At 35.8% G+C, this 15,329-nt stretch overlaps 1 protein-coding gene and 1 pseudogene across 1 annotated transcript in view; one reads left to right on the top strand and one right to left on the bottom strand.

Annotated features, from left to right (window-relative positions):
- Positions 1 to 6,744, top strand: part of ANOS1 (anosmin 1) — a 122,836-nt gene extending 116,092 nt beyond the window's left edge. Inside the window, exons 10-13 of the mRNA XM_021709613.1 lie at positions 2,486 to 2,657; positions 3,452 to 3,672; positions 4,768 to 4,909; positions 6,333 to 6,744. Of these exons, the coding sequence (XP_021565288.1) occupies positions 2,486 to 2,657; positions 3,452 to 3,672; positions 4,768 to 4,909; positions 6,333 to 6,391 (594 nt within the window). The 3' untranslated portion in view covers positions 6,392 to 6,744. The remainder of the gene's footprint in view (positions 1 to 2,485; positions 2,658 to 3,451; positions 3,673 to 4,767; positions 4,910 to 6,332) is intronic.
- A 5,426-nt stretch (positions 6,745 to 12,170) lies between these two features.
- Positions 12,171 to 12,650, bottom strand: LOC103253991 (annotated as a pseudogene).
- Between the last annotated feature and the right edge of the window lie 2,679 nt (positions 12,651 to 15,329).

The following is a 15,329-nucleotide window of genomic DNA, read 5'->3' as shown; positions in this document are numbered from 1 at the left end:
AGAACTTACTATATTGTCAACACAAGGCAAGTGCTAAAATGGCAATTAAAGACGGTTCTTAAGGAACTTCCAGGTCAGTGGGATAATACTGAATATCTGTGTACTTAACTTTGCCGAACAAAACCTTTAAATTATTTTCTGAGTTTTGGCGTGGCATCATGATCTAAGGTATAATTTTGCAGGTGAATTTCTATATGACTCTATCGTTCAGTACCATGTCCCTAATTGCCATCAACTCATATTCAATTAATGACAGATGTTACCTGTCCTATACAACATGTACCCATACCGACTTTTAACTTTAAGAGAACATTAACCTCTTTGGGGATAGCAACTCTATCAATACTATTCAAAATATCAATCCAAATATTTTGGGGTTAATGCAGGAATCATAGATTAGAATGAACAAACCAACACAAAATGTTTAAGAGGGCATTGTGTTATACAAAGTGTGGATGACTGCAATTTATATATAATAAATAAAAATAGTTGTAAAAAATTGTAAAACATGGCCCCAAATGTGTAATACAATATTTTGGCTTGTAATATATAACTAGAACATTTATCTTTTGAAAATTTTCTAAAGGAACAAGTACAATATCTTTAGAATCATATCTGATTGAATAATTTTAAGATAGTAAAAAAAAAATCAAGTTACTAGATTTGCAGAAGTACCCAGCTTTTTTTCTTTTAACTGGATTTGACTTGTCTCAACTCATGTTTGCCAAAGTTGCTCCTTTTATTTATCCTTGACTTAGTCACAAAGTTTGTGACCTTCAGTAAAATTAAACAGACATTCTAAATAAGGAAATCTTTTAAAAGTAGAGAAAGAAATAAACAGAAGCAGGATTTATTAATTTTTTTGTGGGCAGAGGGAGAGGCTTTTACTTGTTTTACTTACACGTGCCTTGGAACCTACAGACCCTGGCTTATGTCCATGCAGTTACCCAATCCTTACCTTTAGGAACTCTGAAAGTGACAATAACTATTCACTGAGCACATATAATGTATTTGGTAGAAATAAGAATAAAAATCCTGAAAAAGCATACTGCTAGGGGCTTAGAACTTGTCTGTTTCATTTTTCAACAAACTTTAGACTCAGTTAATTTACTTTCATGTTACAATGGAACATCAGCTAATTTACTTATTGCAGCAGACGTCTGCCTCCTATGCCACATGAAAGCATTCTTGAAATACTTGTGAAGCAGAACCCTTAATAGCTAACCATGGATTCCAGTATAGTCCCATATAAAGTGTGCAGATTCATTCCTAAAAAAAAGCAATACAGACTCCCAAAGAGACATAGCAGGCTTGGGTTGTCTTGATTGAATTGTTTCCTGTTCACTGTTTGATACTAACTGTACTGAGGAGAAGGGTCCTTTCCATCTCCTGTCGCCTTCTGCATTAATGACCAGCAACTCTGGCGGGCACCATCTGTCTCCTTTGAACATTCCATGCTGCATCACCCGCAGCAACTTCTACTCTTCACTCAAGTAACTCAGGAAACACCCGAGCTTCAGTATTTATTGTAATTCTTATATCATGCCCCCTCCAACCCTCTGCTATCTGGCAAGAACTTCTACCCTTCGCCCAACGGGTACCAATGAAACAGAGATTTTCCATCTTCCATCTGCAAAAATTCCATCTGTATCTTCTCTCTCTCTCTCACACTCACAAGAGATTGGGTCTCACTATGTTGCCCAGGTTGGTCTCAAACTCCTGGGGTCTAGTGATCCTCTCTCCTTATCCTCCTGAATAGCTGGGAACTATAGGAATGAGCCATAGCACTCAGCTATTCACCTATATCTTTTATACACATGCATTATGATTTGATAAACAAAACATAATGGATAAGTATAACTTAACCAAATAGAAAAGAAATGTAGTCACAAACTTGTAACTATGCCAACTGTCATCTTTTGATGTTAGTGTAAAGTTATATACTTAGCCTCTGACTCCTTAGCAGTTTAGCCTGTTTCTTTTATTTATAATTAATCAAAACATGATGGTAGAAAACAATAACAGCACTCCAAAATGCTTTAAAAAATTGCTAAAAAAATCAATATTTTTTTAACAGAAAAACTTACATATAAGCTATTTCTGTGTCTCAGAAAAGCATGTTAGTTTTTTTTTGTTTGTTTTGCTATAAAACATTAGATTTGTATTTGCAGCTTTACCCTACCACCTGCACTGCTACCAACTCAAAAATGTTGGTTGTGAACTTCAGAAGATGGCTTCTTTAATGCAGAATTACCATGGTGCTGCTTTTATTCTAGAAGATGTATGCCACAGCCATGAGAGAATTTCACAATTGTAATAAATCAAAACATGGATAGTGTCTCCTTCGTGCTTTCTATAAAAGTCACATTGCACACACTCCATATATAGAAAAATATTCTTGTTAGAATATGACTTCAACACCCTTCAATTTTTTTTAATCCCTAATGAGATTTATTGCTAACATTCTCTTTCTCTCTTGCTTTAGGAAAATTATATAATTCTTCAAGATCTGTCATTTTCCTGCAAATATAAGGTGACAGTCCAACCAATTCAGCCAAAGGGTCACTCGAAGGCAGAAACCGTTTTCTTTACCACTCCGCCATGCTCTGCTCTTAAGGGGAAAAGCCACAAGCCCATGAGTTGCCCTGGTGAAGCAGGTATATTTTGACCTGAAGGACTCACACATCTAGGTCTAAGATGTCAGCAACACCTGGAAACATTTCCAAACTGTAGTTAATAGGACCCTAAACACTAGAACTGCTCCTCCTTCTAAGTTATAATATAATGGCACAGTCTGGAGGGAAGATAAGTAGAAAAGTATGTATTATTTTACAATGCTAACAGCGTTAAAAAGTTGTCTTTTCCTGGCATTATCATTCCTTTGGAAACAAACGCAAGCATTTAGATACCATTTGTGTTTTGGCAGATTTTGACATAATTATTTCACTTTTATCCTACGCCTTTGCTGTGTGCCAATCTACCAAACTTCAATTTTGTTTCTTCCATCCCCTTCTCCTTGTCAAAGCCCTTTTCCTTCAGTGGGAGCAACTAACCAGGGCTCTTCAAATGCCCTGGATGTAAAAACATTTCTGGTAACTTCAAGTATTACCTTCTTAACTGCAGTCATGGTTATTCTTTAAGAAATGGGTAATTCTTACCAGAGTCTAAACTTCTCTCCCTCTTCTGTCCCCAAAGCAGGGTTCTAAAAATAATCCTCAGAGGATAAGAAGATGCCTTCAGCACAAAGTTATAGCTATGAGATTCCTACGCAACCAACCCCCATATGTCAAAGAGGGGATGGCCTGAACTCATGTTTAAAGAATGAGGTCACATTGCTTTTCCCTTCTTATAGAGTGGCTGCCTAAATTTCCTATGATGACTATGCAATCAATTCCATGTTCACATTTTCTCTAGTTGTCTAACTCTGATTTTCCCTTTTGCACTGCTACAGGTCATGTTCTTTCCAAGGTGCTAGCCAAGCCAGAGAACCTTTCTGCCTCATTCATCGTCCAGGATGTTAACATCACCGGCCACTTTTCTTGGAAGATGGCCAAGGCCAATCTCTATCAGCCTATGACTGGGTTTCAAGTGACTTGGGCTGAGGTCACTACAGAGAGCAGGCAGAACAGTCTCCCCAACAGCATTATTTCACAGTCCCAAATCCTGCCTTCAGTAAGTGCTGCCTCGTGTACTATGTCTGTGTTGTTGGTATCCACTGCTCATTTTGTTACCTTAAGAGATAGATATCTCTGTTATTCTGTGTTCTATACTATTGAGTCTTATTTCTGCATTGTCTTGTTCTGAGTGTATCATTTTGCAAGCATTAACACATCACATGTGTATTTGAGAATAGTTAAAAAGTAGCATAAGCTGTCATCTAGATAAATTTTGATGGCTAGAGCCAGCTGTTGAGCAGACCTTATCTTGTCTATCTTGTATGCAAGCAATTGAGTCATTTTCTTCTATCTTTATTAGCCCTGGTTCCTCTGGTCCAAGTGGACATGCCCTGTTTGAAGTGTTGAATTGGGGGAAGCATAGCTAAAAGAAGCTTGTTGTTTGTGATTCTTTCCCCGCTTCAAATTTGGCTAGGGCCCATAATGAGTTGGCCTGTATTCCTGGCCACTTAATTCCTTGGCCTGAAAAAAAAATCATGTGTGGGCTTTTGCCCTCTCTGAAAATGCTCTTAGAATGACCAAGTCTCACTACAAAATCCAAAAAAAAGCATAACTCCCAGAAAGAAAAAAATTCCATGGAATTAGAGAGTAGTTATTCTATAAATGTACTAGGTTTTATTGAGTTTTGAGAAAAATGTGTTGGCATAAAAATAAACATTTTCAGTTATGGGCATTGACAGATACTGTGTTTTAAGAAAAACAGTTGGCTCATTCACTGAAATTTGGATTATCAAGAATTCACATCACAAGATGTGCAGCTGAACACTTTAAACCATGGGAAAGTCTTATGTTAAGGAATAAAAAAATAAATAAAATCCCAAGAGTGAGCCCTGAGAACTGGCACCTCAGCACATTTTAACTCTGCCAAGTGTTGTAGGCTGCCAAGAATTGAGCTAGGTGCTAAGAAACCATATGGCAGAGAACTCCTGCAAAAGAGGAGAAATATTCTACAAATTAAACTGTGCCTTTAAAAAGCAGCCAAACATGTATATAATATTCTCGAATGGGGGAAGAAGCTGTCACAGACTATCTGTGCATTGTGTGTTGTCTCTAAAAGGTCAATGATGAGCATCCTATTTTGTCACTTCCTTAGGATCATTATGTCCTAACAGTGCCCAATCTGAGGCCATCCACCCTTTATCGACTGGAAGTACAAGTGTTGACCACAGGAGGGGAGGGGCCTGCCACCATCAAAACATTCCGGACACCTGACCTCCCGCCCTCTGCAGCACACAGTGAGTGGGGTGTCAGGGTATTAAGGTGCTCTGTCAGGTCTTGTGGACAGGAAGAAAAGTCTAACTGAAAAATGAAAATCAATAAATAAGTTGTTACAGATTTCTATGAAATAGGGAATTCTCCTTATCTGAAATTCTTACTCGCTATTTGTATCTACTTACTGGATTATATTTCAGCCACTTTTAATACAAATTGTAGAGTTGATGCTTAATTGCTCCCTTTTTCTCCTTCCCTTTTTCCTCTTTTTCTCCCTTTCTTCTTTTCTCTTTCCTCCTCCTCTTCTCTCTCTCTCTCTCTCTCTCTCTAGCCCTTCCTCCCTGCATCCTTCCTTCCATTCTTTCCTCCTCTCTTACATTTTTTTCCTACACAATGCATCTTTTTCCCTTGTCTTCTAAGCCATAAATAAATACATATGGAAAAATTTGTAGCCTCATATCAAGCTAAATGTTTTTAAATTAAGATTTTAAATATGGCAATATAGGAAATAATATTTTACCAAGGAACTAAGTTTCTTATTACATAGATTTTACTGTAATACATGACATGATTTTTTTTCACATGACCCAAATCTATCTTGATTTACTCTAAACCAAGTAAAATTAAAGAAAAAAATTGTCACTTACTTTTAAATTATGTAATTTGTTTACTTTATTCTAGCTTAAATTTTAAAATCAATGTTTAAAAGTTTGTGTGTTGATAAGAAACTTGAGGATTAGTTATAGTTTTAACTCTGATTCTGAAAAATGGTGGATTAAATTTGTACCTATAAAATAACTTGGTATACTTATAATTTGAAGAAAAAGAAAACCTATTACAAAGGGAGAGCTTGATAGCTTCTAAAATTTGTAAGGGTTGGATAACAATTTTTTATTCCTTCACTGAAATTATATTTAATTAAAGTATTTTTTGCCAGATGTGGTGGTGCATGCCTGTAGTCCCAGTTATTGGGAGAGCTGAGGTAGAAGGATCGCTTAAGGCCAAGAGTTTGAGGCTGCAGTGAGCTATGACTATACCACTGCACTGCAGTCTGAGTGTCAGAGTAAGATCCCATCTCTAAAACAAGCAAACAAACAAACAAACAAACAAACAAATACGAAATCCAAGCATTTCTCTATTTTTAAACTTCTTTTAGGAAACAAAAAAAGGATTATGGTTTGCTTAAATCATTGTGAGTATATGGAAAAGAACTTGTGTTTTTTGTTTAGTTATTTGAGGTTTGGGGAAAGAATCGGGGAGGAAGGAAAAAATGGGAAAGGAGAAAAATGCAATGAATGAATGTGTGTTTATACATTCAAATTTAGAATGGGAAAGACATGGCAATAGGAGGGAATATTTGCCTGGGTCTAATGCTTTCACTACAAATAAAACTATTTATTCAATGTATATAAAGTGATGTGATAGATTTACTTTTTCATTTCTTAGGACCCCATCTTAAACATCATCATCCGCATCATTACAAGCCTTCTCCAGAAAGATATTAAACTATTCAATAAGATTTTAAAAAGTTGCACAGATGTGTAAGCTTGTTGAACTTCAGTCAGTAAACATGTGTATAGAGGCAGTAGGAACTTCTCAGAGGCTTGGACTCTCCTATGTAACTTTAGTGCAATAAGTACTTCTGTCAATCATGGATGCATCTGGAAACAAAGTGACAAATAGTCAATCAATGAAGATGGATATCAATCCCCTATGAGAATGGAGAAAATGAAAAAGGCATATTTAACTCTAAATTTTGTTTTCAGATACGGTTTTGTTCATCTCTATTAAAACATGGCAGAACAGAGATTTCTCTGAATTTGGAGTAGCAAATTCTCAGAAAAGTAGAGTAACACATGCACAAGTCATACATACACTAAGCATAGACTTAATAAGTAAAATATATTTTTGCTAAATTATTGATTTGATACGACAAATCAAAATTATGCAGCACTATTTATTCAAATATTTCATAAGATCATTTCTATCCTGGGTAATTTTTAGCTGAAAATTTGTAACCTAAAATATACCAATGAATTTAAATCTAAAAATGCTGCCACTTTGAGCACCCTGTGCTTTTTTTTAACAAAAGATAAATGAAAGTTCAGTCTGTAAAATATGATTTACAAAAGACACCCAAGTCAGAGGAACTCAATGAATTAAGCTGCTAACCAGATTTTGTCTTGGAGAAATGAAAATTCTTTTGTGGGGATACTTTTTAATATTTGATCCAATATTATGAGAAGTTTTCCTGATATGGTATCTTACATACATGTTTCCGTATTTTCCTCAATGTGGAAAAACAGCTGTTGGTGCACTTCAGTTTTACCATCTGAAAAGTCACAAAACCTCTTGCATTAAATGAACAAATCCCAACTTTTAGGCAATTTTAAATCTTTACAGAGATTTGCCTTTTCTTAATCAAAATAAGTTATTTGTATGCTAAAATATTCTTAGTAATATAAAAAAAGGAAGACCTTGATTGATAGAGAAGTACAATTATTTGCATTTAATTAATCTATCCTCTTTTAAATTCATGATAATTTATTGTTTGGAAAATTTCTCATGCTCTAAACTACACCCTTGCAGTATAAAATTAAGTAAAAAATAAGTTATCAATGTATAGTGTTGCAGTGTATCTCGGGATAACCTAAAACACAGAAGTTTAGTTTAATATAATCTTTTTCTTGAAGGAATACTCATGTATATGGTTTCAAATATGCATAGATGTGTGTGTCTATATACTTATAAATGAGTGTGTGTATATAAACAATTATATACAAATACACACACATATATGCACTCAGGCACATGCATAAACATGAGTATACCTTGAGTTTGAATCCCTGAAGAAATTATTTTCATAGCTCACCACTGGTGGATAAAGAAATGGCTCCTCTAAAGGTCATAAGGATAATATATTTTGACCATCAAAGCTGATTCTATGAGAAAAGAGCAATTTGTCAAAATTAAACGCTGTTAAAGACTCCCTCGTTTCATTATCTACCAAGGTACAACGGGAAGGAAATCAGAAACATTATTCTTAGATTCCGATGAGATGGGATTGCTCCTTGTCATTTATTATTTCCTGAACACATACAGATGACTGACCATGCCTGGGAACAGTGGACAACTCAGAGCTTACTGACTCCATGAGGCTTCATTGCAGTGTCTAAAGGCAGAGGCAAAATAAAGTGGAGAAAAAAATGCTTTTATTATTATGTTCATGCATATCTTTAGGGAACACAAGCTATAAGCATGGATATCTAAAGACAGATATTAAAACCTACTTCCTGTGTGTTAAAATATTTAAAAAACAGATAATACAGAAATAGTTCCCAGCTTTGTACGAGTCACATAAACTGGAAATCTCAGAATGAAAGTCCATGTTGGTTCTGAATGGTTTTCTGTAGTTCCTAACATAGACTGGAATAGACTTATCATGATGTGTTGTGAAATCACCTGGTTCTGAGAATATTTGAATGGAGAGAACAGGAAACAACCTTCATTTGAAAACATCCCTGAGCTTGAGCAAACTGGTACCATAAATATCTTTTCTAAAACCATGCTTTCTTCTAGTGCTGTTACCAGCATCTAAATTTCAAGTTCTCAAAATTTCAAAACTTTCAACTTCACATTAGACTATACATTTATCTTTTACATTAATTTGTTGTGTATAAATTCAAACATTTATGCCAACAAATTTTTGTACTATTGTATAGTTTAAAATGTGGGAGTACATACATAGATACAAAATACTATTAATTTATAATATAAACTTAACTTTATAAAATTTAATTATTATTTTTTGTCTGCATAATAGATCTTGAGCAAACAGATATATTTTTAGTTTGGATAGTTGTTCTAAAACTTACATCTTCCTTAAATCTAAAGCAACACTTATGAGCTTCTAATTTTACTATAATACTTAATAATTTAAATTTTATTAGCAGTATTGGAAGAAAAATGCTATTGATGAGATAATAAAAACTTGAGTTTCTTTTATAAATTTTCATAATTTATAATAATATACAAATGATCACAAATATACTTATACTTTTTTGAATTTTAAAAATGTGCACATTCTAATACAATAATAAAATCTATGTGCCTAATTCTCTAATGTGTTTTATTGAAATTAGATGCATTTCTTTAATGTGAGAAAACTATATCCGGAGATAGTATTTACCTTTTAAAAAAATTGAGCTCATAAAAATGTATTCATCAAATACAGGTGGTTATCTTGATATACACTGCAATTATATGCACTATTTTATTTACAACGTTCACTCCTTAATGATGAATTTATCTGTGCTACCCTCTTTTTCTAGCTGGAACTCTATAGAATGATGTTTGCAAACCTACATGCACCCTTTCAAACCATTAATTGTTTTAATATGATATACTAGAGAAGATAAAGTTAATGACAGGTAATTTTCTGTAATGTTTATTAAATAAAGCTCAAATGTTAAAAATACATTTATGACCAAGAAATTTTAGAACATATAAGTGACTCTGTAGAGCGATTTGTCTCAACCTCAGCACTATTGGTTTTGGGGCTGGATAGTTCTCTGTTGTGGAGGTCTGTCTCATGCATTGTGGGGTGTTTAGCAGCACTGCTGGTCTCTACTCACCAAATGCCAGTTGGACCTTCCCCAAGTTGAGACAACCAAAAATGTCTCAAAATGTTGCCAACTGCCCTGTGGGGACATACAAGTACCCCTGGTTGAGAACCACTGTCATAAAGTGATGTTTCCTGAACTGATGGGAGTTTTCCCTTTATAAGGAACCCAATAAATTGCAAGAGCAAGTCCCGAGACCTAAGGCACAGCTAAGAAATTATTACATTTGACTTCAAGGCCTACATTGTGTATTTTATGTCCACTAAAAACAAAAAAACATATTAAAAGACTACATTTTGACTTGTGTCTGTATCATACAAGCACAACTACTAATTTTGCCCTATGTATCGGTAAATGTCAGTTGTGATATTGACTTATTTATTTAATGCCCTATCTTACACTGCAGGTTCCTCAAGTTTACTCATTTCAATGACTGCAAATAACTCTAAATGTTGTTATACAAACATTCACATTTTAACCAGAACATAATGGCTAAATGTCTGTTGCATGTACTTTAAAGTTTATTATAAAATATAAACAAATCCATAAGGATGTTGACTCTTATCTGCGATTTTGCATGGCCAGACTCGGTGTCAGTTGTGGAATGGATTCTCATGACTGTCTTACCTCTACTGAATATTTTAGCAAGTTATACAATTTCCAGAGTGATTAACAGAGGTTTATATAAAGTTATTATTTTTCTTTTACTTAATTATATTGTAGTGTGCAGATAACAGAACTTCTACCTTCTCACCCAAATGTTCTGTAGAATTCATGTCCTTTATAGTGGTCTTTTAAAGTCAATATTTATTTATGTATGTAATAAAAAAGTTTGATTTTTGTGTATGTCTGTCATGTTATTTAGAGAGAAGTAATCTTGTAAAAAATGTTTTGTAAAAAACAAAAACGTATTGTAAATAGTCTTGATATTCTGTGACTCATTTTCATGTTAGAGTTTGTACATACTGGTTCAGTAATAAAGTATCCTTAAACCTGCTCAATAATTGGACTCATTTATTTTTTGGAGAATTTTTTTTTTTTTTTTGCTTGGCACTGTGGTACATGCCTCTAATCCCAGCTACTCAGAAGGCTGAGGTGGGAGATTGCTTAAGGTCGGGTGCTTGAGGTTAGCCTGGACAACATAGCTAGGTCCCATCTCTAAAATAAAAAAAATTAAAAAATTAAATTTAAGAAGAAAAATGGACAGTTTCTGCTGCCAGGGAGATTCAAAAAGCCTAACTTTCTATGTCAGCATGAATGGAATTTGAGGTCTGGTAAATGTTAACATGACAGCACTTCATCATAATGAGAGTATTTTGGAGTTTGACAATCAACACTTAAGGTTTCTTTCATCAGCCGGGCTCGGTGACTCAGCCTGTAATCCTGCGCTTTGGGAGGCTGAGGTGAGTGGATTGCCTGAGTTCGCGGGTTCGAGACCCGCCTGGGCAACTTGCCGAGACCTCATCTCTACAATAAATCAAAAAATCAGCCAGGCATGGTAGCGCATGCCTGTAATTCCGGCTACTCGGAAGGCTGAGGCGGAAGGATCACTGGAGCCCAGCAGGTCGAGGCTGCAGTGGCTAGGAGCGGCCACTGCACTCCAGACTGGGCGACAGAGTGAGACTCCAACTCAAAAAAAAAAAAAAAAAAGATTTCTTTTATCATGTTCACAATTGTAACTCTTCATGGTGTTGGTACCATTTTTAATCAATGATCAATGATTTTAAGTTATTTTTGCCACCAAGATTTATGCATAAAATTCTAGATATATGCAATGCTAATAAGCATTCATGATTAGCTTTGTGTTTCTTTATTTTTCTGTAATGTGCCACTTTTTTTATTGCAACGTGGCCATTTTGGGGAGGGTGGGGAGTTTGATCTCAAAACAATGTTCCATTTAAGGCTCTTTTATACAGAAAATGCCATCATGACTAATATTCAAAATATCTTTAGTGTTACAAGACTCACATGGTAAACATAAAACTCCTACACTTATTCAGTAGTGTACACTCAATAGAAAACAAAAAGGCATTAATAACAGCTATTTCTTTTAACAAGATATGCAGGTAACAGGAATGAACACTGAGGTACTAGTGTAAGTTGACAGAGTTAACAAAACTCAATTGGCATTCCTTTTGGGGGATTAAACTCAGTACAATAAAGTGCTTTTTATGCATAGTGTTATATCCATGTTGCCTTGTCACAAAAATAGGCTTGCCAAGGCAAGTGAAGTGTATGAATGCTTGAGCTTCACTGAACTGCAATCAAGTACAACGATATATAATACTGAAAAAGTTCACCGTCTGACCAATGGATAATACTTTCAAGGCATTCAACTAGCTTACCCTTTGTAGTGTTCTAAGCTATTCACACTGACAATCACATTCATTGTAGTGTTTGCTGCAAGGCAGGCATATAACCAGCTGTTTTGGCTAAAATATGACAGGAAAGCATTCCTTGGGTTCTACATAAAAGTAACAGTATTAACAGTTTAATGACAATCACTGATAGGCTGCTTAAATGAATGATATTTCCTTCATTCATTGTGTTGGAATGGCCCAGTGGGAAGGGGGGGCAATAAAACAAAAGTTAATACTATTCCAATGGACTGAGCTGGAGAAATGGAAGCTCCTTAAAATTCAGATGGCACTTGAATGTCAATTTATAATGGTTTTCCTTCTAGTGAAACTGCTACATTGCCTCCCAATTTCTCTCCAAGTGTCGAATGGTCCGTAATATCATCCTTGCCATTTACTTGCTACTCATGTTTAATACCTGTAAATTTCTTTTTAATGGCTAGCGTAAATCATCTTGCTTTTTTAAGGTGCTCTTTCAGAAGCCCAGATTATAAACACTAGGTCTTCTTTCTTAGACTCTTTTGTTTCATATGTGGCATCGTATAAAACATATCGGTAATCATTCATAGGTAGCAACTTCAAAAAAGATGTGTAGGGGTCCTCTACAATATCACCAATGTCACCTACCAAGATCTGCTTTGCTTCCTCTACAATTATTTGTATTTTGTCATTGCTTAAGTAGAAGAGAACTGCTTTCTTTCTTTTTTTGATCTCCTCTTGTGTAGAAGATTTCCTTACTTTCATATCATTAAAAACTTTGATGACTTCATCTTTCACCATAACCAGAAGCCATAGTGCCTGCGGCTATGGCTGCAGTGGTGGCTGGGACTCTGGCTCTGTGGCACTGGGAGAAGGAGGAGGAGGAGGAGGAGGAGAAGGAGGAGGAGGAGGAGGAGAAGGAGGAGGAGGAGAGCTTTGTGTTTCAATACTATGTATTATGTTGAGGGTCTTGAAATCTTCCATATGTAAGAAGAGTTCTGAGAGGTTTGTACATCCCCACTTTGACATGCAATAGACCAATAACTGCTGATGCATTGGAGGAATGCTTAAGAAATAAAGAAAATTTTAAGAAATAATGTGGTTATCCACGGGAACCTGGATCGTTTTTTCCTTTATAAAATCACTGATTTACCTATTTATCTATTTGTTCAACAAATATTTTCTAATTCCCTGCTGTGTGTTCGGTCAGAATTACAAGGTGGGACATGGATTAAGAAAGACAAGCTCCCTGTTTTCATGGAATCTTCATTTTAGTAGGAAAAGACAGACAATAAATAAGAAATAATACATAAGAAAAGCCAGAGGGTGGCAAAGGACTGTGGTAAAAGGAAGCACAGCATTGTGTTACTGAGTGTCCATGAGGCTTCTGCACAGATGGGCAGTCAGTCAGCACTCTAGTGAGGAAGAAACAAGTCAGCTCAGACCTGAGCAATGCAGAGAAGGCAACCATCTGAAGAATGGAGTGAAAACCTCCTCCCTGAGAGAAGGGAGAGCACGGAGGGAAGTGGGGCTTCACATTTTAAACACTCCTGCCTAAAATCACTTCAAATTCATTTGTTTTGTGTTCCTTAATAACCAGATGCTATTACAGCTAAAGAGATTGATCTGACCAGCACTCAATAATTTTCAAACAATGGTAATACAATCTTTTAAAATATTAGAACTCCCACCTGAGAATCCAGACAGAGAAGATCCCATATCATACAACAGCTTTTATATGAAATGTGAAGACCAGGAAAATCCATGGAGGTAGGAAGTAGATTCATAGTTAGTTGCCTGGGACTGTCAGAAGGGGAGAATGCAAACAGACTGTGCCATGGGTGTGGGATTTTCTTTTGGGATGATAAAAGTGTCTTGGATCATGGACTTCACAGCAAATTGGTTGGAGTTAGAGATAATCATACTTAGTGATCTTCACAAAAACAAAAAACTGAATATTACACGTTCTCACTCACAAGTGGGACATGAAAATGATCATGATAGCACAAGGGAGGGATTGGCAGTCGTCGGGCACTGCCAGGGGAAGTGGGGGTCATGTAACAACACAAGGGTACCTGGTTTTAAACCAGGGGAAGTGAGGATCAATTGGAGGTCCAAACTTTACCTGCATGTAACTTGCTTATGTACCTAATCCTGACTTGTACCCCACATCTCTATAATAAAATAAAGTTTAAAAAATGTGTTTTGAAGCCGGGCTCGGTGACTCAGCCTGTAATCCTGTGCCTTTGGGAGGCTGAGGTGAGTGGATTGCCTGAGCCCGCGGGTTCGAGACCTGCCTGGGCAGCGAGACCTCAGCTCTACAATAAATCAAAAAATCAGCTGGGCGTGGTAGCGCACGCCTGTAATTCCGGCTACTTGGAAGGCTGAGGCGGAAGGATCACCGGAGCCCAGCAGGTCGAGGCTGCGGTGGCCGGGAGCGGCCACTGCACTCCAGTCTGGGTGACAGAGTGAGACTCCAACTCAAAAAAAAAAAATGTGTTTTGGAATTAGATAGAGGTGGTGGTTGCAAAACATTGTAAATACACTGTCATGTAACTGTATACTTTAACATGGTTCATTTTATGTTATGTAAATCTTAATTTAATGGAAAAACGCTAGCAATACCACCTAATTTCCAAATACAAACTCAAGTGTATGTCATATTCAGTTTTAACATAAATACAATTAAACGACTTTCACCAGTGGCTAATGATTTATGTCTTTATGGGCAGTGTAAATTATTTCTTTAATTTTTCAAATAAAAAGTAACAAACGTTATGACATAGACAACATTTTACTGGTCTAGACCTTAAATAGAAAACGTCAGAGAATGTAGACTTTATTCTCAGCTTCTGAGCATGACACATTATGTCACAGAAGTTTCCATGTGTTAAAATGCTTGTTAAAATCTTTCATATAGACCTCTGAAGATTCCCTGAAAATCAACTTAAAAAAAGGCAGATCATTAGGAGACAAGGCATAAAAAATTTATCAACATGCATAGGAGTCTTATAAAATAGAAGAACTCAAAGAAGTAGCTAGATGTTTGATGCTTTTAAAATATATCATATTAACATTTGTTTTTTTTATTGTATAGAGTTAAGAGGTACAAGTGCAGTTTGGTTACACTATATTGCATCGTGGTGAAGTCTGGGCTTTTAGGGTATTCATCAACCGCATAATGTACATTGTACCCATTTATTTATTGTCATTTTTTTAAATCAATAGGTTTATTATGGTATTGTGGGGTACAGTTAAGGGTTAGATATACAAATATGCTTCGTTCAGGTCCCCTTGTTGATAAGAGGTGTCTCCCCGTCCCCAGACAGATGTTTACTACCATTAGTTCCATCCCCTCCCCAGTTTCCCACCACAGTCATTTTCTTATGGTAGTACATTGGATGATCAAGGTCCACTATATGAGAGAGAACATGTGATACTCAGATTTTGTTTTTGTGAGAGGTCACTCAGTATTATAGACTCTA

This window comes from Carlito syrichta, unplaced genomic scaffold, assembly GCF_000164805.1.
Source record: "Carlito syrichta isolate Samal-C Ts95f unplaced genomic scaffold, Tarsius_syrichta-2.0.1 Scaffold260712, whole genome shotgun sequence".
NCBI classification, from domain to species: Eukaryota; Metazoa; Chordata; class Mammalia; order Primates; family Tarsiidae; genus Carlito; species Carlito syrichta.
Note: the sequence above shows the minus strand (reverse complement) of the source record. Positions and strands in the feature narration are given on the sequence as shown.